Source organism: Trichechus manatus, unplaced genomic scaffold, assembly GCF_000243295.1.
Source record: "Trichechus manatus latirostris isolate Lorelei unplaced genomic scaffold, TriManLat1.0 scaffold00028, whole genome shotgun sequence".
NCBI classification, from domain to species: Eukaryota; Metazoa; Chordata; class Mammalia; order Sirenia; family Trichechidae; genus Trichechus; species Trichechus manatus.
The window spans coordinates 5,648,514-5,658,298 of NW_004443964.1; the positions used below are offsets into that span (position 1 = coordinate 5,648,514).

The 9,785-nt window shown below is 55.3% G+C and overlaps 1 protein-coding gene across 2 annotated transcripts in view; it reads right to left on the reverse strand.

Moving 5' to 3' along the window:
* The window catches only part of MGAT5B (alpha-1,6-mannosylglycoprotein 6-beta-N-acetylglucosaminyltransferase B), a 78,394-nt gene that overhangs the window by 58,018 nt on the left and 10,591 nt on the right, over positions 1 to 9,785 (reverse strand). For both annotated transcript variants that reach the window (XM_004374123.1, XM_004374122.1), the window contains exon 3: positions 6,124 to 6,271. In XM_004374123.1, the coding sequence (XP_004374180.1) occupies positions 6,124 to 6,271 (148 nt within the window). The remainder of the gene's footprint in view (positions 1 to 6,123; positions 6,272 to 9,785) is intronic.

Sequence of the window (9,785 nt, forward strand, 5' to 3'; positions counted from 1 at the left end):
ACACAGGGTGATGGACTCTGTGTGTGTGTGTCTGTCTCACACACACACACGCTCGGACAGAGACACAGGGTGACGGACTCTGTGTGTGTGTGTGTCTGTATGTCACACACACACGCTCGGACAGAGACACAGGGTGACAGACTCTGTGTGTGTGTGTCTGTATGTCTCTCACACACACTCGGACAGAGGCACAGGGTGACAGACTGTGTGTCTGTCTGTATGTCTCTCCACACACACACACTCGGACAGAGACACAGGGTGACAGACTCTGTGTGTGTCTGTCTGTATGTCTCTCCACACACACACACTCGGACAGAGACACAGGGTGACAGACTCTGTGTGTGTCTGTCTGTCTGTCTCTCCACACACACACACTCGGACAGAGACACAGGGTGACGGACTCTGTGTGTGTGTCTGTCTGTATGTCTCTCACACACACACGCTCGGGCAGAGGCACAGGGTGACGGACTCTGTGTGTGTGTCTGTATGTCTCACACACACACACACACTCGGACGGAGACACAGGGTGACAGACTCTGTGTGTATGTCTGTCTGTATGTCTCACACACACACACTCGGACAGAGGCACAGGGTGACGGACTCTGTGTGTGTGTCTGTCTGTATGTCTCACACACACATACACACTCTGACAGAGACACAGGGTGTCAGACTCTGTGTGTGTGTGTCTGTCTGTCTGTCTCACACACACACATGCACACCCCACATAGGACAATGGAAACTCCCCCAGTGTCCAGTCACCTGGCATTTTCACTGTTCTCCTCTGCTTCAGCCCCCACCTCGCCCCCACCCAGAGCCCCGATGATGCCGAGGGGGCTCCAAATGGGGGCCAAGGACCTGCCAGCCACGCCCAAGTCACAGGAGAAAGGATGCCCCCTCCCTCACCGAAAAGGCAGAAAATGCCTACTAGATGTAAACAAAGGAGCCCCGGGGGCTCAGTGGTTCGCACTTGGCTACTAACCTAAACGTTAGCAGATCGAACCCACCCCGCAGTGCTGTGGAAGAAAGGCCTGGCAATCTGCTTCCATAAAGATAAAAAAAACATAAACCAAACTCATTACCATCGAGTCAATTCCGACTCATAGCGACCCCATAGGACAGAGTAGAGCTGCCCCACAGGGTTTCCAAGGAGCAGCTGGTGGGTTTGAACTGCCGACCTTTTGGTTAGCAGCCAAGCTCTTAACCTCTTTGCCACCAGGGTTCCTCCATAAAGATTACAGCCTAGAAAACCCTATGGGGGAAGTTTCAGTCTGTCACATGGGGTCACCATGAGTCAGAATCAACTTGATGGCACTTAACAACAAGATGTGTAAAGAAAGGTCCCTGGGTAGCAAAAGTGGTTTGCACTTAACTAGTGGTGCGGTGGTTAAGAGATTGGCTGCTAACTAAAAGGTCGGTAGTTCGAATCCACCACCTGCTCCTTGGAAACCCTATGGGGGCAGTTCTACTCTGTCCTACAGGGTCACTATGAGTCAGAATCGCCTCGACGACAATAGGTTTGATTTTTTTTTTTTAACTAATCTAAAGGTGGAAACCCTGCTGGTGTAGTGGCTAAGCATATGGCTGCTAACCAGAAGGTCGGCAGTTCGAATCCACCAGGTACCTCTCAGAAACCCTATGGAGCAGTTGTACTCTGTCCTATAGGGTCACTATGAGTTGGAATTGACTTGATGGCAACAAATTTGTTTGTTTTTTACTAACCTACAGGTTGGCAGTTTTCGAACCCACCCAGTGGCACTTGGGAGGAAAGCCCTGGCGATCTGCTTCCGTAAAGAAAACCCTACAGAGTTTAGTTCTACCCTGTAACACATGGGGTCGCCATGAATTGGAATCGGCTCAACTGCAACAGGTACATACAAATAAATGTATTTTTATGTATTTCTTATATTTTATATACTCCTACATTATATTTATTTATATATCTATTATTACATTTACTTAGACTTTCCTGCCCACCTCTGTATGCTGGCGGTGATGTGGGTGGTGTCACCGGGTGGGATGGGAGCGGCATGGGGTGGGGGACAGCATGGCTTGGGGGAGAGTAGCTCTCCCAGGCAACTGTGTGTGAGTGGAGGGAGGTGCAGGGGACATGTTACCTGTTAAATCAACTTTGGACCCCATGTTAAAAGACAAGTCTCATTTCTCGCAGGGAGACTAGAGAAGCATTTTGAGTTTTTTAAATAAAGCTGATTTTTTTCAGTATTTGAAAAAAAAACCACCCCATTTCATTCCCCGAAGACAACAATTTTGATGGCTCTCCCTTCTGCCGTCTTTTCTGTATTTTGCTATTTTATTTTTATTGGATTCTGTACAGTTGTAATGCAACGCTATTTATAATTACATCGCCTGCTTTTTTCACATCTTCACTTAACATTAAAATCCCAGTGTTGCCCCATAAACGTGTTTCTAAGACTTCATAAACCCCCAGAATGGAGGTGCCATCCCCCGGCGGGCTGCTGGCTCCCTGGCTGCGGACAGTTACATTGTTGCCCAAACTTTCTCACACTATAAATGAGGCCACCACCTCAGCAACACTCATGAAACTGTTTGCAAAGCTAAGATTCTTCTCTGCAGACAGATCCCCAGGACAGAAAGCACCAGGCTGGGGGCGAGACCACGTCTAGGATTCCCACGCATGCGGCAGCCTGCCTCCCCTGGGGCCGCTCTGCTCACGGTCCCCCCGGGCCTAGAGCAGGAACTTCAGACTCCAGCCAATGTACAGACGGGAAACTGAGGCCCAACTTGTCCAGGATGGAGCTGGCTGGAGACACATGGCACTTCTCTCGTTTCACACCTAGATTCGAGGTGTGTGTCACAGAGTACCCTGGGGGCCCAAACTACCTTCCCCCCTTCGTCTTCCCTTTCCCAGCCCCTCCCTCCCTTCCTACAACAAGCACTTATAAGCCAAAAGCAAACAGACCGTTGCCGTTGAGTGGATCCCAACTCACGGCGACCTGTATCACAGAGCAGAACTGCCCTGTAGGGTTTTCTTGGCTGGAATCTTAATGCGTTGCTATGAGTCGGAATCAACTCGACGGCAATGGGTTTGGTTTGGGTTTGGTTGATCTTAATGGAGGCGCCCTGGTGGTGCTCAGCTGCTAACTGAAAGGTCAGTGGATCAAACTTACCAGCCGCTCCACAGGAGAAAAGACCTAGCAATCTGTTCCTGTAAAGATTACAGTCTAGAAAACTCTATGGGGCAGATCTACTCTGTCCTATAGGGTTGCTATGAGTCGAAATCGACTCCATAGCACACAACAACAACAATCTTAATGGAAGCAGATCACCAGGCCTTTCTTCCACAGTGCTGTTGGGTGGGTTCGAACCGCCAGCCCTTAGGTTAGTAGTTGAGCTCAAACCACCTGTGCCACCAGGGACCTCCAAGTGCTGATAAAGCCACAGAGCTGGACTGGGCTGCTCCCCACCGCCCCCCTCGAACAGCGCCCTTGGCCTCAGCCCCAGGGCGAGGTCTTTGCAGAGAGTTTTGCTCAGTCCCTCTGCCTGGATGCCCAGCTCTGTCCACCTTGTCAAAGTGTCCCCTCCTTGAAGGTTCATCCCAGACTCCCCTACCTCCGTGAGGCCTTCCCGATTCCAGCCGCCCCTCCCCCTCAAGGTGCCCGTCTCCCATTTCTTTGTACTTCATGGAGGCGGGAAGGGAAACAAGCTCTCCTTCTAAGTTCTGGGCACCGGGCCAGGCAGTCCTCCCGTCCATCAGCATTACATCTAACTTACAGATGGGGAAACTGAGGCTCAGAGACTCAAGTCTGTCCCCACCTCCCAGCCCAGGGGCTTATTCTAGCCTACTGCATGCCAGGCTCTGGGCACAGGAATGGGGTGCTGGTCCCCATCCTCAAGTAAGTTGTAAACTCATCAAGGACACAGCTCCAACTTCTCCTTTGTGTCTTCCCCACCCACCCCTGAAAGTCCAGCCCCAGACCCTGCACACAGCAAACCAACTCCTAGTGACCCGAGTGGACAGAGCACAATGGCTCCATAGGGTTTCCAAGGCTGTAAATCTTTACAGAAGCACACTGCCACATCTTTCTCCCGAGGAGCAGCTGGTGGGTTTGAACCGCCGACCTTTCGGTTAGCTGCCGAGCGCTTCAGCCACTGCGCCACCAGGGCTCCAACACATACCTACATACAGCCTCAAATTTCGGTCATCTCTGCTAGTGGAGAGGGGTCTTATGGGAAATTCAAAGAGCATTACGATTTGGCTTTAGGCTGCCCAATATGATGCCGTTCGCAGCGAATCTGCCTTCCTGATTATGTTCTCCTAGAGGCTAAACAAAGCAAATTTGCTTTTCCCGAGCACACAGCAGCCATGAGGGCAAGGTGACAGCCCAGAAGCTTCCAGAAGGGCAGAAGGACGACAGTGGGGGGCCTTGTCTTTTTAAGCTACAGATCCTTCCCAAGCACAGAACCCAAAGGCAGGTAACAGGATCTGCTGGCAAGCAGGGTCCCCATGACTGTCACCTGCGTAGCCCCACCTGTCCACAGCGTGCTGGGTTAGGCTGGGGAGGGGGCTGGAGCGTTTGTGCCGGGGGAGGTGTGCGCAAGCCGGCTCCCCATGCTCTGGACACGCCCACCATGCCTCTACCCAAAGCCAGAGGCAACAGTGTCCCTGAAATGCAGGGCTCTGCCTGTGGATTTGATGGCTCTGCTGCTTGTGATGGATGGTAGCTATTACCCAGGATGGAGCTGGGAGGGGGCGAGGGCTCCCCACCCTGGGCTCCCTCCTTCCCCCGGGAGGAGATGAAGGGCAGGGCAGGGCAGGGGAGGGAGGGGCAGCCAGGACTGGAAAAAGCAGAGAGAGTGAATGTGCTGGCAGGCCGGGCTGTCTGCCTGATCCTCAGCTCTGCTGCCCACAGCGGGAGGTTCACAAGAGCCAGTGGCCCTCCGCCTGTCCTGGCAGACAGACCCATGGACAGTGGTTGGGACCAGCGGCGGCAGCAGCAAGGCTGAGGGCAGACAGAAGTGCGTGGATTGTATCAGAGACGGGGTGGGGCTTGGTCAGACGGGACACACAACAGAGGAGAAATCAAGCTTTAGAAGCAGCTGGTCTCATGGCTGAGGGAGCCTGAGGGGAGCCACGCCTTTGCCTCATCTCCTCGTCTCTAGAGTTGCCTCTCAGCTTCACCTCTGGCCACGCTGCTAATCCCTCCTTCACACAGCAGTCAGAGGGGTCTTTTCTAGAATTCTCAACTTCCAGGGGGGAGACCCGGGTTCAATTCCCGGCCAATGCACCTTATGCGTAGCCACCACCCATCTGTCAGTGGAGGCCTGCGGGTTGCTATGATGCTGAACAGGTTTCAGTGGAGCTTCCATACTAAGATGGATGAGGAAGAAAGGCCTGCTGATCTACTTCTGAAAAACCAGTCAGTGAAAACCCTATGGATCACTGCAGTCCGATCCTGATGTACATGGCATTGCCATGAGTCGGGGCCAACTCAACAGCAGCTAACAACGTCACTCCCTGACTTAAAACCCTCCGCTGGCTTTCACAGCTCCGAGAATAGTGTCCAAAAGCTACTCACTGTGGCTGACAGTCCTCTGTGATCTGGCCCCATCAACCTCTCCGGCCATCCCCACACTCTGTCATATGGCCTTCATAATGGTTCTTTTCTGCCAGCATATCAAGCTGGTTCCTACCACAGGGCCTTTGCACATGCTGTTCTCGCTACCTCAAATCCTCTGCATATTTATAGGGTTAGCGTGTGTGTGTGTGTGTGTGTGTCTGTGTGTGTGTAAGTATCCAGAATGGACTGGAGGAGCTCCCACCTAATTCAGAAAGGCATTTGTTTCTAGGGAGAGGCAATTAAACGGCCCTTCAGCTTCATCTGTGATGTTTTATTAAAAAGGAAAAAGGAAAGGGGGCCACAGATGTGACAAGATGTTAACACGTCTGAAATCCAGGTGGTAGACATGTGCTCTGAGTTATATGACTGTGGGGCTTTCTCGTATTTTCTCCAGAGTAACAGAAAGGGATGCCCGAGGGTGCCCCAGGCCGAGCTCTGGGGTGCATTTTGAGGCCACGGGGCTCTCATCCCCCTGCAAGGCACCCACCCCGCCTCCACGTGCCTGCCCTCGCCCTCGACCCCTCACCTGTCCACAGCAAAGTGCCTGTCCCCGGCAGCCCGGTGCAGCTCGCTGCTGTTCTCCAGCCTGGCCAGCGTGTCCATGCGCTTCACCATCACCTCCAGCAGGTCACTCATCTTGCGGAGCACGCCGCGGGACTCCAGGCCACCCGCCACTGTGGGCAGAGCGTGGGCACAGTCAGGTGTAGGCCTCGGCAGCCTGGGGCCACCCAAGGCCACCTGGTCTCCAGGCTGGGGCAGCGCAGACCCCAAACCCCTTCCAACTTCCCAGACACTCCCCTGGACACAGCAGGGGAGGGGTCGGGATTGTGAGTGCCCCCCACCCCGCCACCCCTGCAGAGAAGCCCCCTCTCCTGCAGAGAAGAGCATCAAGGTGAGCAGACAGCTCCAGGCCAGCCCTGCTGTCAGCCAGCTATGTGACACAGGGTAACTGTCTAGCCTCTCTGGGCCTCAGTTTTGTTGACTGTAAAATGGAGCTGTAGGTGTAATCTCTGAGTTGCTCTGGGCTGTTCCCAGCACTCAGGTCTGTGAGATCGCAGGAGCGCCTTGCAGAGGGACAGGAGCGCCCAAGCCCCCCAACACCAAGCTCCAGGCAGAGCTTCTAGATCATTTACCCACACCAGAATCTGCTGACCAGGCTGTTAAAATTCAGATTCCCAGGCCCCAGCTTGGACCTGCCAATCCAAATATATAGGGCACGGGGCCCAGGAATCTGCACTTTGCTTTCTCTCCTTGCGATCCCGATGCACGGGAGAGGTTGAGAGCCTGCGTCCTAGGGGTTCAGGGCCCAGTCATTGCAGAGAAGCAAGAGAGATGGCGCTGTCCCAGAAGACAGACGGGGTGGGCTGGATGTTGGAGAAAATGGGCGTGGACGGAAGGAAGGCAAGAACACCACCTCTACCCACCCACCCCCAAGAACAGACACGCTGATGGTTTTCCCACTACAGTGCTAGAAATGGGAGGAGATTTAAAAAAAAAAAAAACCAGTTGAGAAGGGAAATTTCAAAAGTTGCATTAAATGAAGCAAATTCTCCTGTCCAGCCTCCGGCCTCTGACCACAGCCCTTCCCCATCTCACGCCCCTGATCCCTGCTGTAGAAAACCAGAATACGTTCGTCCTGAATCTCAAGCTGGCCTGCAGGTTTCCAAAGCTTAACTGTGACAAGGGCAGGACCCTCCCCTGTGGGGCTGAGGCAGCCGCCCTTCCCTCTATTGGGAACAGAGATGCCTGGGGGGGCGGGGGGGTCTGGTGAAGAACAGAATTCAGTGAAAATGAGGCACTCCACCCGAGATTCAGTCACCCGGCCAGAGATTCCCCGCCATTTCCCTTCCGATCAGTCCCCATCATTAGTGCTGTGCGTTCTGGTGTGAGGGAGCCAGCCCTCGCCTCCCTTGGTAATTAAATCTCCTGTTGGTTTTAAGCGGCCCCTGCAAACAGCCATCAGAGGCTCAGCTCTGGGCTCTGAAATCCCCAACTCAGCTCACTGCAACCCCAGACGCCAGTCTCTAAACAACTCGGTCACAAAGGAGCGGAGTGTGCACAGCCGTAAGTGCCCCCTGTGATTCCCGGGCTGGCTGGGCCAGGGGTGGGACACGGGGAAGGGAGACAGGGAGAGGAGGCAGCAAGAAAGGTGGGTCATCAAGCAAGTCACCACCCCAGGCTGCTGGAGCCCAGTCCCGCTGGGGAAATGGGAGCTGGCGGAGGACACGCCTGCGGGGAGGGAGCTGGGGCATTGACACTCTCTCAGTGGTGGGTTGAGGGCTATTCCCAGGAACCACCTGTCTCCAAGGGCAAAGGAGGCTCCCAGGCCAAGAAGCACAAGTGCTGAACTGGAAGTCTGCTCCGTGTGCTTTCAGAATTGTCAGGGCCGAGGGGTACGAGCACGAACACAGCATCCACTTCTCCTCGGAAGAGAAGAGCCAGGGCAGCCCAGCAGGTGCAGAGGAGCAAACGGGGCTGGACACGGGACCTGTGGGCTCTCGCCTGCTCTGCCACCCACCCTCCGTGGAACCATGGGAGCGTCATCATCCGACTGCACTTGGCCTCAGTGTCCCCAGCTCAAGGCAAGAATGCCAGGCCCCGTCTGCAGGCCGGTGGCACCGTGCCAGGCCAGTAGCAGGAGAGAAAGCTTGGTAGCCACTGAGGACAGAGACAGAGGGGGGAGGCAGCAGAAGAGAGGAGGCTGGAGGCTGGTCCCCTCTGCTCCAGGCTTGCGATCTGGCAGAGGAGGGGGACCCAGAGAGGCCCTTGTGTCTGCAGGGCTGCTCGTGACATCTCCACCTTGCTGGCTCCCATCTCCCCTGGCTCCGGGCCCGGTCCAGCTGCTGACAGCAGCTTTTTCACACTGACTTAAGTCACCTCCAGGCCAGCTAAGCCCGCTGGGTCAGGAGGAGCTGCTAGGAGATGGGGAGGCATCACTCACACGCCTTGGAGATGCCAGCTGGGCATCACGTCCAGAGTAGGAGGAGCTGTGGCTTCCTTAAAGACCCAGGGTCCCGGCTCCACAGAGTAGGCATGACTTGGGGGGCTAGGGGGAGTCAGGGTCCCAGCTCCACAGAGTAGGCATGACTTGGGGGGCTAGGGGGAGCCAGGGTCCCAGCTCCACAGAGCGGGCATAGCTGGGGGGTCTAGGGGAAGCCAGGGTCCCAGCTCCACAGAGTGGGCATGGCTAGGGTTGGGGGTGAGCCAGAGTCCTGGCTCCACAGAGCGGGCATGGCTTGCGGGGTTGGGGAGAGAGAGACCACGTTGCCCAAGAAGACCGACAGGTGTGTCGGATGTTGGCGAAATGAGCATGGAAAGGAAGGAAGGAAAGAACACTCTACCCCCCACCCCAGAGCAGACACAACCAAGGGGCTCACCACTGCAATGCTAGGAAAGGGGGGAGATTTTTTGAAAAATCAGCTGGGATTGGGAAATTTCAAAGTAGCATTAAAAAAAGCAAACTTAGTCTCTCCCTCCACTTCGTCCGCCAGCACACACACACTGGATCAGTCATCCATCAATCAATCAAGCAAGAGATAAAACAGCTTCCTCTCTTTCAGCTTCACAGAGCTGGGGGAAGGGTTTACTCTTTCAAACCACCTCCTGTCTGAGGCCGCACCCACGCCCATCCTCTAAGCTCCACACCCACCTTTCAACCAGGGCTTGGAGCACCAGGTGGAAAGAAGAGGGGCCCCCATTGTTTCTGCTAGAAAAATCGGAGGACGTCAGGTGGCTTGGCCAGGCAGCTGCTTTGCACAACTCCGGGGGCGCCACCCATATGGTGGATGCCCGGTGGGCGCACTGGGGCAGTGCCAGGCACAGGCCGTGCGGTCTCACGGGGCAGCCCGGGTGGGTAATCGTGCTCAGCTGTGGCTGGGGTGACCCCTTCCCCAAAGGAGTGGGATGGAACGGGGCAATCGCCCTGAAGTCAGGGCCTGTTAACTGCAGGGAGCGAGGATCCTCAACTGCTCACTCGCTGGAGCAGCAGGCCTGGCCAGACCACGAAGCCCGGTCAGCAGCTCACTCCTGCAAACACGCAGGGCCTAGCTCCAGTATAGCACTGTGCTCCCTGGCTGTGCTGCCGGCCTCCTCCAGGCTCATCCCAGCTCCCTGCCCTCCTCACAGCCTGCGTCCCTCCCTCCAGGCTCATCCCCAGCTCCCTGCCCTCCTCACAGCCTGCACCCCTCC